General features: G+C 38.1%; 1 protein-coding gene across 1 annotated transcript in view; it reads left to right on the top strand.

Moving 5' to 3' along the window:
• Positions 1-17,962, top strand: part of LOC114067036 (adhesion G protein-coupled receptor B3) — a gene marked incomplete at its 5' end in the record, with an annotated part of 99,356 nt that overhangs the window by 63,807 nt on the left and 17,587 nt on the right. The window contains 2 exons of the mRNA XM_027902213.1: positions 15,917-16,063; positions 16,808-16,883. Coding sequence (XP_027758014.1) covers positions 15,917-16,063; positions 16,808-16,883 — 223 coding nt within the window. The remainder of the gene's footprint in view (positions 1-15,916; positions 16,064-16,807; positions 16,884-17,962) is intronic.

Below are 17,962 nucleotides of genomic sequence, written 5' to 3'. Positions count from 1 at the left end.
TCTTCAGGGATGGCCAGTCAGGCAGGCTGCTGCATCTGCGTACAAAAGACTTCTCCTGTTTCTAAGGGAAATGTTTATCAAAAATATAGTGAGCTTATCCCCTCCTTTCTCATTTTAACCTCAAGAGGATACAATATGTTCATAAAGATTAAAGGGGATATCTTCTTCTACCATTAGGTATCTTAGATTGTTCGTTGCAGAAGCATGGAATGAATGTTTTTAATGCTCATTTAGCTTTGAAAATTGCATCACTATCTGGGCAATGAAAAATAATGGTCTCCATTCACAGTCAACAATGCACAAAGAAAAGTTAATTTCTGCAAAATGACTGTCATTTAACTTTGCCAAATTGAACTTAAACCTGTTTCTTGGATGAATAGTTCCACTACTGGAAGGCATAGCTGGTGATTTTATATCGCATTGTCTATTTTACATTTCTGGTTGTCCTTAAAAATAATTTTCAGAAGTTAAATTTATAGATATCCAAAACTCTCATAAACTGAAGTGATAGAAGCTACACATGAATAGGGTAAGACATTGAAATATGACACTACTTGGAAATGATATTCAACAGCAAAGTTCAGAGGATTTTGAAGTGTTTATGTACATACTGTTTATCATTTTATATGACAAGATATTAGATGGAGTTTGCTAACTATAGGTGTTTGTTCTTTGACTGTACATGAAGCATGCATTTAGGAATTTTCTTCTAAAGTTTGGAAAACAAGGCAAGTAACTGTAGAGGAATTTGGTCATTTTCCTTTCTTGCAGCATTTGTTAGAATATTTTTTTCTGTTCATAATTTTTTTATTCTTTAAATTCTTTAATAACATATTCACTCATGAGCTTTTTAATGCATGGTTTGAGGGAGTCTCTGTCTAGTGAGCCACATGCACACTTTAAATGGGTTTTTTTTCACTGTGGATACAATTTCTATTGATAGCACCAGCTGCTGGATCCAGGTTTTTACCTGTCACTCAGCATTCTCTATGTTCACATTAATCTGAACTGTTAGTGGTTTTAGAAATGTTTAAAATCTCTTCTAGCTATATAGCTAGGTGAGATTGTTCAACCTGCATTTTTTCTTTTTTAATGTTAGACTTTTTTATTTAATGCTTCAATGAAATAAAACTAAACCTTCCAATAAAAAAAATCTTAAATAAAGTTATGGTACCTCCCAGCTGTGTTGGACAGTTATCACAGGCTGTCTGACAAGCTACAAATGACTAAATTGCCAAAACACTATTTTGTTTCTTCACAGCATTTGAACCTCTTGGTGGTACAGAACATTAGGACTTGGTGTCTATATTGCCGTCTTAATCTTTCATGTTGAAATAGTTTAATTTTATAGAAGTATCTAAATGTGTAGAATTTTTTTCATCCAGATCCACTCTGTAATATATTGAGATTTGGCCTAAAGGAGGAAATGTTTCAGTAGTTTATGGCTAGAGTTCTCCCAGGAATGTAAGAAAAACAAGATCAAGTTACTATCAAAGTGAGATTTCTTTGTTCTCAGTGTAATTATTTTGGCCCATGCTGAATTTAATCTGTGACAAAAAGGAGATAAAAATGAAAGAAAGCATAATATAAAAATTCCATAAGCGTAACATAAATGTAGTATATCATTATCAAAAAGCCCAGGGAATTGCTTATTAAACATACTTGCAGGTTTTGTTTAAGGGCTTCTGTCCCTCTCTTATCCTCTCTTCTATATAGTTTGCAACCTTATTTACTTGTTTATTCCTATTAATGTGCTTAAATGAGCCGTTTCACTTTACTGATTTTAGTTCCTTTATCACTTATGCTAAATTCTCATCCACTCTATTTTTAATTTTTATAGAATCATAGAACCATTAAGGTTGGAAAAGACCCCTGAGATCATCAAGTCCAACCATTAACACAGCAACCCTGTGTTCACAACTAAACTGTGTCTCTAAGTGTAACATCTACATGTCTTTTAAATAACTCCAGGGATGGAGACTATACCACCTCCCCAGGCATCCTGTTCCAGTGTATCACAACCCATTCAGTCAAGAAATTTTTCCAAATATCTACTCTAAATCTCTCCTGGCATAACTTGAGGCCATTTCCTCTTGTCTTATCACTTGTTACTTGAAAGACAATAGTGACCTCCACCTTGCTACAACCTCATTTCAGGTAGTTGTAGAGAGTGGTAAGGTCTCCCCTGAGCCTCCTTTGATCCAGGCTAAACAACCCCAGCTCCCACAGCTGCTCTTCATAAGACTTGTGTTCCAGACCCTTTATCAGCTTCATTGTCCTTCTCTGGATGTACTCCAGCACATCAATGTCTTTCTTGTAGTGAGGGGCCCAGAACTGGACACAGGACTCTAGGTGTGGCCTCACCAGTGCTGAGTACAGGGAATGAACACTGCCCTGGACCTGCTGGCCACACTATTCCTGATACAAGCCAGGATGCCATTGACCTTCTTGGCCACCTGGGCACACTGCTGGCTCATGTTCAGCTTCCTGTCAATCAGCACCCCTAGATCCTTTTCATACAGGCAACTTTCCAACCACTCCTCCTCCAAGCCTGTAGCATTACATGGGGCTGTTGTAACCCAAGTACAGGACCCAGCACTTAGCCTTGTTGAACCTCATATAGCTGGTCTTGGCCCATTGATCCAGCCTGTCCAGATCCCTTCCTACCCTCTCACCACTCCAACACTCCCACCAACTTGGTGTCATCTGCAAGCTGATGAAAGGTGCACTTGATCCCTGCATCCAGATCATGGATAAAGGCATTAAGCAGAACTCGGCCCAGTGATGAGCCCTGGGGAACCTCACTGGTGAACAGGCACCACCTGGGTGTAACCACCATACTCTGGGCTCGGCCACAGCCAGTTTTTAACCCAGTGAAGGATGCACCTGTCCCAAGTCATGGGCCGCCAGCTTCTCCAGGAAAATGCTGTGGGAGACGGCATTTGCTGTGTCAAAGGCTTTACTAGAGTCTAGATAGACAATGTCCAAAGCCTTTCACCCTTCCACTAAGCAAGTCACCTTGTCATAGAAGGTGACCCGGTCATTCAAGCACAACCTACCTTTCCTAAACCCATTCTGGCTGGGCCTGATCCACTGGTTGTCCTGCACGTGCAGTGTGTTGCCCCTCAAGAGGATGTGCTCACTCAAGACCTTATCTGACATGGAGGTCAAGCTGACAGGCCTGTAGTTCCCTGGATCCTACTTCCAACCCCTCCCATGGATGTGAATGTCTGTGTAAGTTTTTGTGAAAAAAATTATTCTATGTCCAATTAAATTCTTGCTCCGAGCAGTGTAACAAGTGTATTGTTTCAGCACACACAGTAAAAGTCTCATTTATGGAATGATGACATTAAACACTTTTTGAAAATGGTTCATTGCTATTCAAATGTCCCTTCGCAATAAACAGTGTAACACTAGAGCACAAATTTTTAAATCATCAAGATTTAATTAATAGCCACAGTTCATATCAAGGTTGGTCCAGATTATGCTGACCGCGTCTGTTCTTCTGAAAAAAGTTACTGCTTTGAAATATGAAATAACTGAGCTCCATACACTGGCACCTTACATTGTTCCTTTTTCATTCAGTTTAGAAATTTTGTTATGAAAGTTTGCCACCAGAGTGCAGTCAGTTTGGTTTCCAATAAAGCACCATTTAGATGTTTTGGGATTAGAGACAGAAAACACATTTAGTACATAAAAAAAAAAGTATTCTATAAAAGCAATAGCACTGAAAAAACTACACAGAGCAGAGAGAGGAAAATAACTAAAGGGGGAAAAAAGCAATTTTTTTCCCAGCATCCTGTAAAATACTACTTGTTGAGTAACAATGCTATAATCAGGTTATGGTAGGGAAGAAAGATCATATATAGTGGCATGTTTTGATTGTCCAGCTCTCCAGGGAATGAACTGTACTAGGAAAGCCATCTTGACTGTGGGTTATAATAAAAATACTATTGGAAGGCAAGAAATAATTTTTTCCTGGTTATCTCCTAGATATAGCTGTGGAGATAATTACAGTTACCCCAAACTGTAGCAGTAATAGCAAAACTAGACACAGCTGTAAGATACTTCGTGCCGAATAATTTTGTAGAATGAAAATACAGATTATTTTAAAAAAGAGTTTGGAAAAATTTTCAGTAAATTAATAACTTCTCTGGCATGTCCATTCAGTCACTCTGTGTTAGGACTTTCAAGTACAGGAAATTCATTGACGCCATTGTGTTGTGTTGTTGGGTCCCAAAAACTGTTGATCAGTAGAAAATAAAAATTCCATCCCTGCTTCTTGTTTCCATATTTCATGTTCATGATATTCCATTTAAAAATAATTCACCATGATTTTTCATGTAAAAACATGACCAAATTCTTCGTTTCCACTTTACGTCATAGGTATATTGTGTTTTATGGAATATTGCACATTTTAGAATCAAATTTAACTTTATAGAGTTTCTACCTACAGGAAATGTTTTGAGGAAATAAGAGATAGTTCACTGAAGGAGTATAGTTCCAGTCTGGGAGACTCTCATTCTGAATTTATCTTTCATAAACATACTGCAATGAACAGCACAAGAAATTAAAGTAATAGCAATAGCAATAAACCCAAAATTTGTATTGGAATAACAGTAAGAGAAACTAGGTTGCATATAGGATGTAATGCCAAAGAGATAACAGTCACATCAGGTGTGCATGTTAGTAATGCAAATGTTGCAGAGCCAGACACAATGACAGCTCCTTTTGACTGCATCTGTCATGCCTCAGGAAAACCAGAGATGTTTTCTTCCTCACAGTACTTTCTACACATTAGCTGTCCAAAGTGGTAGTTCTCTACTGCGTGTAAAACCAAAACTGAAGGGACTGTAAGGGTGTCTGAAAATCTGGTCGACAGGTCTGAATTCAAACAGACTTTTTTTTAAGAATTAGAAGACTCTCTGCTGCAGGTATAATGCTATGCTATATCTTGAGTTAAATATTTTGACCATATTCTATGATTAGTTTTGGCACTGAGATTAGTAATAATGTGCTTGCATTTTATATACTCATCACAGGCAAGGGTGAATCCAGCATTCCTAAAATGCAGTTTAAGCTCACTGTGCAATATGTACAAAATTTAGTTGACTTTTTTTAAACCCTAAGAAAGTAACACTGGCAACTCTAATTAGGCATCTCTCTCTTTCAACTGCACTCAAAAGGAGTGAACATATAAGGCACTTGAATTCTGACAAGGGAGCCAGTAATGGTATAACATCCTACTTAGTTAACTACTTGACCGTTTGTTTCCATTTCTTTCTTAGTTGATTGGATCTTTTTTTAATTCCTCCTCCCACAACTTTGATAAACATGAAAAACCTCTCATTTGGGGGGAGTGGGAGGGAAGAAGCGGGGGATGTTGGAGATGGGTTGACCAGAATTAGATAACAAGAGCTGAGCACGAGGTCCACATGCCATAGTGATTCATGTGATTACGTTATAACAGTTCATAATAACCACGCTCTGTCATTCTTTATAGGCCCAATTTTCTAGTTAAATCTTTTTTAAAGCATCTCCTCGTTGTGCAGTTGTTTTATTGAAATGACCATAATAACACTGAGATATTTCTCCTGAGTTATTAAAGTTAATTTAGAATTGAACAATGTGAAAAAGTAAATCAAACTCTGTCTAATTAGTATTACTTACTACTTATATTGGATAGCGTCTATATGTCCCAATGAGGTACTGAGTTTTGTTCTGCCATGCATGATATAAACAATCTAAATAAAGCATATGTGCATTATCCTGACAATTATATTTTGCAGTGCCCCAGGGCAACCTTTGACAATCCCTTAAGCAAATTTTAATCCAGTTTATCTCCTCCGTGGAGAACATTCAAAATGAATTAGACATGCCTCCAGAAAACAAAGACCTAGTTATGAACTCCTGTGAGGAAGGTTAGAATCATGGCTTCAACTTGAAACTGAGACACAGGAGATTTGTGTTTCTAATAGTTCTGTTTCATATTTTCTGTGTGACTCTGCTCAAGCCTGTCTAGAAGGCATTTACTCTGTAGATGTGGCAGCATATGCTTTATCAGGTACTGGGTTCAGGGAAAAGCAAGAGTAAGCTGCTCTGTGAGAGAAACAGGACATGCATAGTGGCCTCGTTGGCAAAGGGGAGGTCCCACAGCATCCAAATGAGAAGAGCAGAGGAGGTCTGTGACAGTAGCCAGGGCCAGCTAATATTTCATATCAGCAGACAAGTCCATAGCATTGAGGTAGATCTGATGTCAAGCTGAGAAATCACATCAAAGCATCAGGGTCAGAATCTGGTCCAGTGGTCTTTAGGAAAGCCCATAGTGATAAGGTAGGTCAGTAGACCTTGACATGGAATCCTCAGGTCAAGGTTTAGACAGCCAAAATACAAGGCCATGCACAGTCACAGTAGATTCAACTTAAGTGCAGCTCCCAAGTGAAGAGGCAGGGGGCCCCACTTCTCACAGCCCTTTTCACTATGGTTCAATATAAGTTACAAAATTGCATAAATTAAGAGTGGATTTTAAGCATGGGCAGCTTAAGCTGCAGAGGGGGGCAGGGTATGTGTTTAATGAGGATGCACTTGGCACTGACAGCTTGGCCATCATGGTGAAAACAAAACTCAGAATAGTAGATGTCCACTAGAGAATTAATCTGATGCTGACCAGGAAATGCTAAGCTTACGACTGAATTCTTTCTGTCTTCTATATTATTAGAGCCGACAATTTAGTAAAGCACTAATTGGAGACATCTCTTGGTTATCTGGGATGAATTAAGCAAACCTGCCTTTCTACTGAACCCTTGTTTTATGTATCATGCCTGTTGTCAAAGGAGTATTCAAGTAGGGGTTTGGTCCTTTCCTTCTAAATAGTTCAGGTTTTGCTGGTGATAGCCTTGAATCCTAGTGAATATTCTCATCCAAGAAAAGAAAGGTATGGTTTATAATGCCTTCAGATGGGCACCCTGTGTTCAGAGGCAGACCTCATTGCATGCAGATCTTCCTACTTCAAGTGATCAAAACATTAGCTCAGTAGTCTAACAAGCAATGTTAGATCAGCAAGTCTTTCTCTGACTTCTGACTTGGCTGGGTTTTAAAACAGAAAGCAACTGTAGATGCATTTAATGAGGAGAGCAATCTGGTTAGTAAACACACCTAGAGGCTTGAGCTTTTGGCAGATCTTATCTGTCTAATTTCTCAATCTTGTTGGAGCTGAAGTGTAAAGAAAGCACTGGCTTCTTCTCAAGCTTCTGGAAAGGCACATGGACAAATTGGTACATGCCTGGTGAATTGCTGTAAAAAGAGGGCCACCTGCAAGCATTTCCTCTGTATCGACTGTTTTGCAGAATATGGCTTTTAATCAGTCTCCACTTTTTAGGATTCAATGGCTGTTTTCATATTATTAATCTCTGCATTTCTATGTCAGAGTAATTTACAATTCTTTTACAAAATTTCCTCAGTGTAATCTGAAAGTTCTTCACCATGCCATTTTGTATGATTACGAAAAAGCTGTTCAACAATAAAATACAGTAGAGATCTGTTTCTAGTCTGCTACAAAAAAAAAAATTATTAAAAATGTATATTGATTCCAATTTTATTTTGTTTCCTCTGTGTTTGGCTTTTCTACATCCCATCTTCTATCTCTATGTCTAAGAATTTATTTCTTATATCATCTTTCAATATCCTGCACAACTTAGTTCACATCTGTAGAGATCTCCAAATGATAGGTTTAGTTGTCATTTCCCTAGAGGTAAGTCATCTTTGCTTCTATTTACTACTTCTGGGAAGCAATCATTCTACCTCTGCTCTTCATTTTCCCAAGCAATGTAGTGTCCATAGAATATTTTTATCAATTCCCTGATAATGATTTTTGTGTCTTTTTGACTCCTTACTGATCTCTTGTCCCCTGTCAAATCCTCTCTCCATCTTTTTAATAGTTTTTAGTGGATATCTAATCATCAGCAAACTTGATAAATAAACATATAAATGATCTCTCCCTCTCAGCTTTTCTTCTTTCTTCCTTTCCCTGACAGCTTCATTATCATTCCCACCTTCTGCACTCAGTGCCTTAATATTACCTTCAGTCTCACTCTCTTTGCTCTTGTTATCAGTGAGAATCATCAGCAGAGACACTTTTTCTAGTCACATTGGTGACTGAAAAATGCTTAGTTTTTACACCTTCCCTGTACTGTCAATCTGAAATGGTGTTGCAGGTGACCTTGCCTGCTCAGTATTACCATGGTCTTTCAACTTTGTCTGAAATACCAAATCATTTTATGTCCCGCACCATTCTCCATCTTCTGTCTTGCTTGATGTTGAGTCTTTCTTGTGCTTAAGAAGTTTTTTATGACAAGGCAGAGTTGGTGCTGGAGACCCTAGTTTTAGAAACATGAACTCACAGTGATACTAAGAAGAATAGAATAAATAAAGCTCCTTGAGAAACACAGAGTACACTTGATGTGGCTCTTGGTCTATTTGGCTGCTCATATCTTCATCTTCTTCAAAATAATGCCCAGAAGATGGAGTTTTCTTCTAGTTAATGAAGTACAGCTTCCCACCATGTGTTTAAAGCATTTTTCTAAATAATCACATATTTCAGGAAGCATTCCATTTATCATGAGAATATATTTTCTTCTGACAGCTCATAGAAAAATTGTTTACAGTTTCAATAGTTCAACTGAGTTTTCTTCAAACTTGTGACTCAGATTAGCAAATTGATTTTGTTTTTTATGTTCCACATTGAGCAGCTTCAAACAGTCATATTAAATACACAGTGTACATTACTAGTTAGTATACAGTAGCAATTATTAAAAATTATAAAAATACTGCCCAAGGGGTGGACTCATGCCGGAGAGGTCCATCAAGGACTGTCTCTCGTGGGAGGGACCCCACGGGAGCAGGGGAAGAACTCCTCTCCTGAGCAGCAGTAGAAACAACAACTGACTGCAACCACCATTCTTTGTCCCCCTGCACTGCTAGGGGGTGAGGAGGGAGAACATGGAAGGAAGGAGGGGTGGGGGAAAGGTGTTTTATTTCTCACTCTTTGGCTCTTATTCTGTTAATAATAAATTTAAGTATTATCCCCATTCTGAGTCTGTTTTGCCCATGAAGGTAATCAGCAAATGACCTCTCCCAGCTCTTATCTCTAGTCATGAATCCTTAGTTGTTTTTGTTTTTGTTTTTTTTCCCTCTCTCGTCTGTCTAGTTACAGAGGGAGAGTGAGAGGAAGACTTCAGTGGGTACCTGGAATCTGGCCAGGGTCAACCTGCTACATCTGCCCATGGAGCAGTGGGTTCTAATTTAAGAAGTTATCATTTGTGTGTTGATAGTCATAGGAATTAGAAGTTCTGTTAAGATATAATTTCGTAGGAGCATTTTTATGACTGTAGTTTGATGTTGGTTCACTGCAAGATTTCAGGAGTATTATTTACAGAAGGAAAATTACCTTGTTTCTCTTATGCTCATATAAGAGGATGCCAAATTCACCACAGTCCGTCTGTTATACATAATCTTGTAGGTGGTAAAAGGTGGGTTTATCTTTGTACAGAGGAAAGGATTTTAAAGCGGATCATCAAGCATGCTTACATGCAGAGTTCTGTAGCAAATCCAGAGACCCACATATCTGTCCCCTTTAAATGGGGGTTTCACCAGCTGTGTTTTTTGCTGGTTGTCTTTAAAATTATGGGGTTTAAGTGGATAGAGCAAATATGTTATCAATATCATCTTCAGTATGTCCATCTGACTCTTTGTTGATGGTCCAGGCAAGGCTTTGTTGCCCATGTATCCAATATGGGTTGACTTAAATAAGCTTATTTATTCTATAAAAAGCAAGGGTTCTACATTTTGGGTCAAAAGAATAATTCTAAAATGTAGAAATATTGTTCTAGTTGAGTCTTCTTAACAGAGATATTTGAAGAGATACTCAGTGTTCTGAATTTTAACACAAAAATCCTTTAAGATTCTTTGTTCAGAATATGTGTGACAAAGGCAGTTCTATTTTACCCCGAAATAAATTTAGCAGGAGCTGTCCCAGAAGGGCAGTATACTGTCCACTGTCTCAGTAATCAAAACCTCTTATGTGATGTACTCAAGTTTACTAAATGCTGAACAATATATACCTGGTATTCTGCCAGAGGACAAATCAAAATAGGATAGGAAAAGAGCAAATGATGCTAATATACACAGTCATTCTCTGTTGTCTGTAACTGAAATGCAATCAAGTGCAGAGTTCTGCTTTCTTGCTCTGATAGGGATGGTTAAGCAGAAGTTGACACCCTATGCTGAAGATCTGTATGAGGTTTTCGAATTCAATCAAAGTACTGATGTCTTTTAAAAATAATTAATTCCTATTCATCTGTGTCTTAAGTTATTGCAAATTAGAGATCAACATGGTTACTGTGCTATAAAGCATAACAAACCCAGAATGTTATCACTTAAGAGAAAGGAGAGTCGGAACTGGTATTGCAACTGTGGGTAGACCTCAGTAGCAACCTGTAGACCAGGTCTACAACTTCCTCCCTGAGGGGAAGTGAAGGGGCCACACACCAAACTCATCTCTCTGGTGACCAGTGACAAGAGCGGAGGAAGTGGCATGAAGTTGTATGGGTGGGGTTGTATGGGCATCAGAGTTCAGCAAGTATTTGGGCAATGCTTTCAGACATGTGGTGTGACTCTTGGGGCTGTCCTGTGCAGGGCCAAGAGTTGGACTGGATGATTTACCCTGGGAACTACTGACCTGTCAGCCTCACCTCTCTGTCTGGGAAGATTGTGGAACAGATCCTCCTAGAAACTGTGTTAGGGCATGTGGAGGACAGAGAGGTGATTTGAGACAGCCAGAACAACTTCACCAAGCGAAAGTCCCTCCTGGCCAATCTAGTGTCCTTCTCCAATGGAATGACTACATCAATGGATAAGGGAAGGGCTGCAAGTGTCATTTATCTGGACTTGTGTAAAGCCTTCAAAAGTACATCCTTTTCTCTAAATTGAAGAGAGATAGATTAAATGAGTGGACTGATAGATGGATAAGAAAGTGATTGGACCATCACACCCAGAGAGTAGTGGTCAGTGGCTCAGAGTCCCAATGAACATCATTGACAAGCAGTGTCCCTGAGGGGTTGCTACTGGGACCATTGCTATCTAATATCATCATGACGTAGATAAGAGTGATCAAGTGCACCCTCAGCAAATTGGCAGATGACACCAAGCTGAGTGGTGCACTTGACACATCTGAAGGATGGGATGTCACCTAGAAGGACCTGGACAAGCTCAACAAGTGGGTCCATGGGAATCTCATGCAGTTTAACAACACCAAGTGCAAGGTGATACACCTGGGTCAGGGCAACCCCCAGTATCACTACAGACTGTGGCATAAACAGATCAAGAGCACCCCTGCTGAGAAGGACTTGGATCTGCCTCTGGATGAGAGGTGGGACCTGAGCCAGCAATGTGCACTTTCAGCCCAGAAAGCCAATTTTATCCTGGGCTGCATCAAAAGCAGTGTGGTTAGCAGGTTGAGGGAGATGATTCTGCCCCTCTGCTCTACTGAGACCCCACCTGGAGTGCTGCACCCATCTCTGGGATCCCCAGCACAGGAAGGACATCAACCTGTTGGAGTGAGTCCAGAGGAGACCACCAAGTTTAGAGGGATAGAACACCTCTTCTATGAGGAAAGGCTGACAGAATTGGGCTTGTTCAGCCTGTAGAAGAGAAGGCTTTGGGGTGACCTAATTGCAGCCTTCCAGTACCTGAAGAGAACCTACAAGAAAGATGGAGAGACTTTTTACAAAAGCATGTAGAGACAGGATAAGGGGGAATGGCTTCAAACTTAAAGATTAGATAGATTAGATTAGACATTAGGAAAAAATTCTTTACTATGAGGATGGTGAGGCACTGGCACAGGTTGCCCAGAGAAGCCAGGTTGGATGGGAAGTTGTCACCACAATGAGGTCTCCCTTCAGTCTCCTCCAGTTGAACAGACCAAGTGACCTCAGCTGCTCCTCATACGGCTTCCACTCAAGGCCCTCTACCATCTTTGTTGCCCTCCTTTGGACACTCTCTGTAAACTTAATATCTTTTTTACATTGTGGTTCCTGAAACTTTAAGGTGAGATCACAACAATGCAGAGCAGAGCAGGGCAATTCTCTCCCTGGGGGCAAAGCTGGCGATGCTTTGCCTGATGGCTCCCAGAACACAGTTGGCCCTCCTGGCTGCCAGGGCCCTGCTGACTCATATTCAACTTGCCATCAACCAGGACCCTTTCCATAGCACTTCTGTCCAGCTTCTCATTTCCTGGTCTATGAACATAATCAGATGCAGAATTGGGCACTTCCCTTTCTGAACATCTTATGGTTGGCGATTGCCCATGTCTCTAACTTGTTGAGGTCTCTCTGCAGGACTTCTCTGCTCTTGAGGGAGTCAACAGCTCCTTCCACTTTTGTGTCGTCTGCAAAATTCCTTAATATTCCTTTGAGTCCCACATCCAAGTAATCTATAAAGGTGCTGAAGAGAACTGGGCTGAAAATGTATTCCTCAGTAATTTATTTTTTTCACCAATGCCTGAAATATCATAGGAATTGCCATTATACAAATAAATAAAAAAGAGAATTTTCCATACTGGAAGAGTTTTGATTGTGTCTACAGCAATGTATGTGTAAGAATGGCTACTTGTCAGTATGATGCCTTCAGCATAAAAAGTCCAGGAAAATGTAATCAGAATAGAACAGAATAAGGAATTACAGCAATAACTCAAATATTTTTTTATCTGAGGTAGTTACACATGCTGTATATTTTGTATATGGCATATAACAAAATTTTTAGAGTTCCGTAATTTAACATGACATGTAAAGATTTTTTTCAGCTTCTGCTAAGATTATTTTCATTTTAGTTTTTCTTTTTATTCTGTTTTTTTTCATCTTTTTCCCCCCACTTTACATTCTTATTGTTACTAATATTCTCTTTGAGTGTTTCTCTCAGTATTACACAACTTATATGTATGTATAAACAAGCACAAATACATTGCCTGTAAGTGAACTTGTTCGCCAGTGTTCCATTTCACAAATCCAGTACATAATATAATGGTATGGTAATTTAAAATAATAAAAAACTCCCTATGAGAAGCTTTTGTTTTTTCAAATGAGAAGAAATAACGCTTGTGTGGCAACGGCAGAACTAAATAGTTTGGGTTCCAGTATTTGAAGCATTGTTTTCTACTACAATAAAAAAAAAAAATTAAGTACAAACTGAGTGGCATGTCATATTATCTATGTATAAGAAACTCACATTTTAGTTTGTAATGTATGGATGACCCAGCACATAAATAATATACATTTTCCTCTAAAAGACCTGTTGACTTTTGTACTCACAATAAGTGATTATTTTATGCTGCAGATGAAAACTGAGTTAGAGAGCCTCACTTCCCAATGAAAATGCTGCTGATCATGCTCCAAAGTTTCACTGAAAGGAGTTGTAGACTAATGTTGAATATTAGCTTTCCTAAAGTATAAAAATATAAATATATAAAATACAGTTCACAGTGACACTGAAGAGGTAGGAATTGTTTCATGAATCCACCTGGTCATGTTGATGGACTGAAATAGTTTCCTCCAGTCAAATTGCATTAAATTATCTTACACCTTAAAGCATCAGTGCCCCATTAGGCACATCCTCATGGAATCATTTGGTAAAGTGGCTAAAGAAGGACCTAATAATCTGTGTGGATCTGTAGGAGGCAAACTTTGAAAGACATTAAACAAGCATTTTGGCAAATCTGTCTCAGTTACTGGTTTATGCAGTGTAGTCTGTCTATGAAAAATCTCCGGGATGATAAGGTTGCATCTTCTGTTAAATTAAATATAGACACTTTTGTTTGATTGTCAGCAGAAAAAAAGTCCACTTGTCTGAACCATGAATGGGAATATATAGAACCATAGAAGCATTTAGTTTAGAAGAGAGCTTCAAGATCACTAACCATGAACCTGACACTGCCCACCATAAGTCAAATGTTTAGGCTTTAAGTTCTGGTTTTGTTATTTACCACCTAAATACTAGCAAGTATTTTGAAATTTTTGGTTCTAAGTAGTGTTTAGGTGCCATGATAAATGACCCTATTTAAAATACAGAGAAAGACAGAGTACAGAGAGTATTATCCTAGACTCTCACCATTTATCCCGTCCTAAAGTGGTTTTCTGTATTGCAGAGTGAATTTCATTGAATAACATTGATTTCCTATTTCAATAAAGGGAACTGTCATCCAAAAGGTAGATGAAATATTAAGGCTCTACTAGCTAATTAGATACATAGATAGGTAGATGCGCAGATAAATACTGTGTAAATAAAATACCCAACAATATTGTCTTTTATGGGTTGTATTTAATTTTGAAAACTAAATAGCTGTTGGTTTAATTTTATTTATGTGAAAAATAAAACAAAATTCTTTTTAGATTTTAAGAACTATGGGGGAAAAATCCATTTTTACAGTGCTAATATATTCTGTATAACCATTGATTGCATGTGAAAACATGCAACCTATTTTATGCCCCAGTAATTCTGAAACACCTGAACTCTATTCCCTCCACACACCACCTGAAAATACACAAGACTAAGCATCCCTTTAGGGCTGGGAATGTATTTGCCAATTGCAGCCTAGAGGGGATTGTAACTAGCCTTATAAAACCCTGATGATAGTTTTATAATGAAAAGTCTGAAACAACCTCAAGTACCACCTCGTTAATGTGATTCTATAATACATAACAGTCTGATTTGAAAATAAGAGTCGGTTATCAAGGAATACATTTGTGAAGTTAATATTGTTGCCCTCTTAATTTTCCTCTTCTCTTGGACTGGAATTACAGTTTTCTTTCAAGTAAAATCCGCTGATGAGACACCTAATGGTTTTCTACTTTAATTTTGCTGTTCTGGTTGTTTTACAGTTGTCCCCCATTGTCTTTATGTTAAACCCCCTTGCAGAATCCTTGCAGTGAAATCGTTATGCAGATCAAAATACAGTTCTGATGTCCAAACTCTTCCAACTACATTAACCTCTTCATAAATTGATCAGGAAGTGCATTGGACAGGAAATGGCTATCAACATGGCTTACGTTAAGAATGGAGCTAGTGCTCCATTGTGCTGTTTGCTGCATAGTGCTCCAAATGTGTTGTTTGTCATCTCTCTGAGTATACGTAAATGCTTGCAGCCCTGTCAGTTCCTTAAAAGTAGTTTGAGTCTTACTAGACACAGACACTGTTGCCATGGAGCTGGAGATTTCACAGCAAAGCTGAAACTGATTTCCAGATAATAGCTGAGTTAGGAAATGGGGAGCAAATGGAAATGAACAAACAAAATTCTAAACTGGAAGTTGGGGGTTTTGATAGAAAAAAATATAATTAAGAATTCAGAATGGAGATTATTCTTTCAAGGAAAAGAAATCAACTGTTATACTGCATTAATTTCATTTGTGTGCAAACAATGTATTTCTCTTAAAATTGTGCCTGTATAGAGAACAAAAGTTCTGTAATTGCTTCATTAGCCTGCACCCAGCAGTTATGTTTCCCAAAGCAACTTGCAGCATCCTCTTCCTTATATTGTCACATTTGATCATTTTAGAATTTGCTCTGAAGACACGACAAGGTCCTTATGTGTGAATTCAGGGTGTAAGCCAGTACATTCAATAATCCCTGTTAAGAAACTTAATCAGAATCTAGCTGACAAATGATACAATCAATACCACACAACTAATCCGTAGTAGAGCTGCATAATAAACAGAAGATTACACTTTCTGTGCTAGGTAATGTCCTTTGAATTCCTGCTTTACTTGAAATGTATCATTAAAAACTTTTGTTATTCTTGTACTGTTAACATTGTAGGATGTTTTAACATATGAAACCAAATTGTATTTAATTTTATGATTTCTCTTACTAGTGGCTAGCATTCAGAAGCTTCCTGCTGCATCTGTTTTAACCGACATCAATTTCCCCATGAAAGGAAGAAAAGGAATGGTTGATTGGGCACGAAACTCAGAAGACAGGGTTGTCATTCCAAAAAATATCTTCACTCCTATGTCAACAGGTAAAGAAGCATATCAGCATGTTTATTTTTTTTGTTAGCTTTAGCAAGGAAACTCAGAATCTTTGTCTCATAGGAACCATTGTAGGATATAGGAGTGGTTATTTTATTAGTCTTCAAAAGGAATCTATAGTTTATCCTAGGGGGAAATGATGGGGCTTTATTTCAGCACATTGAACAAAAAGTGCTACAGAAATCCTGGGGATTATTTTCTACACCAAAGAGTGCTTTGCTTAGATATTGTGCACAGGATTTGATCTGTGGTGGTATGAGGTGAGCTTAAGCGCAGCTCTGCTGAACTCCTTTAAGCTTTTTCACTCCAGCAGACTGAGTCATTCCAATCCAGCTCTTACCAAAGGATGCTCAGCAGGCAAATTACTCTAACTTCAGGTACAATTTACAAATACCTTGCAGTGCAGCTCTCTGACATCAAAGAATTTACTCACTAGGCATTAAACTATAAAGACAATCTTTGAGAATACATAATTATAAAGGTAAATGAACTAGCATGGATGTCAGTATACAATGATGGATTTTTTGAAAATGTGATTTTCAATGGTTTAAATCTTTTGATATGTTCCTGGCAATGCTACATCTTTATGACAGACTTCTAGGATATAATTCAAAATTATGATGGTTGTTTAAAATAAAGCACATATTACAGAGATAAATGGTATTCACAGTTCTCTATAATGATGAAAACTTGAGAAAGAGAGTTTTAAAATCTTTTTTCCTTAATCTTTTCAGAATTAGATGAATCAACTGTATTTGTACTTGGAGCAGTGCTATACAAAAATTTAGAACTCATTTTGCCCACTTTGAGGTAAGAAATTTCATAAGTACAGTATGAATTCAACTATTTCAGAATCATAACCATACTGCATGTAAGGATAAAAGCAGACAGCCAAGACTGCCGTTGCACATTAGTACTACTGGGGTTTTTTTACTGATATTTAAAATGTTTATGCATATATTCATCTTTCCTTCATACTTAGTCACTTGTTTGATGTGAATAACCTTTTTATCAAATTGGCTTAATTTACATTTTATGTTATCTATATTAACCTTAATTACAGAAATGTTTGATTAGAAGTATACACACTGAGGTAAATTAACGCCCAGGTTACTTATATTTGTGCTTCAATCTACTATTTGTCCAGTTAGTACAAATGATCTTGTAATGACATCATAACTTGATGTACTTGGATTGTTTGCTCTATTTCTACAAAATTCTCTAGCAGTAGTTTTCCAAGTGCTTTTTCAATGCAAGGTGTATTCAGAAGGGACAGCAGAGCTGTAGAGAGGATCCATTTTGGAAAGAAGACATACATGTGCAGAGCAGCTGAAATAAGTCAGTTTTGAGAGCCATACACATACAGAAGAAATAGGAGGGCCTCGTGTTTCACCTTTTCCTTTCTGTGCTTGATAAAAGACAATAAGCATTTTACCCCCTCTTTTCTGATTACCACTTAATATCATTTCACCAATGGTCTACTAATGCCCTTTTACAGGAAAAGAAATGTGCATGTTGTGTAACAGTAGTTTTTAATGAATTCACAATCATTAGAAAGGAAAGTAATAAGGAAGGCACCATACACCTTTTGCTGCTCCAGTTAACCAAAGCTTCAGGATTTGAAACAAAGGATGGAAAAGCAGCAGGTCTTTGCCAAAAAATATCTGAGAACAAAAAAGGGTTATTCCTAATAAAATTAAAAAAACCTCACTTCCCAGTAAAGTTGCAATGTGCTGTGCAATGAGTAGCTGTAACATCAGGGACAGAAACCCTTCTGAGGTAGACCACAATTCGAATAGAGATGTCCTGGCAAGACACCTGGAAGCCTGGGGCGTATTGGCAAGAGCCAACTGTGCTTAAGGAATGGTATGAATGACAGCTCATCCACT

Source organism: Empidonax traillii, unplaced genomic scaffold, assembly GCF_003031625.1.
Source record: "Empidonax traillii isolate 1590-97213 ecotype Southwest subspecies unplaced genomic scaffold, ASM303162v1 scaffold851:size265644, whole genome shotgun sequence".
Lineage (NCBI taxonomy): Eukaryota > Metazoa > Chordata > Aves > Passeriformes > Tyrannidae > Empidonax > Empidonax traillii.
Note: the sequence above shows the minus strand (reverse complement) of the source record. Positions and strands in the feature narration are given on the sequence as shown.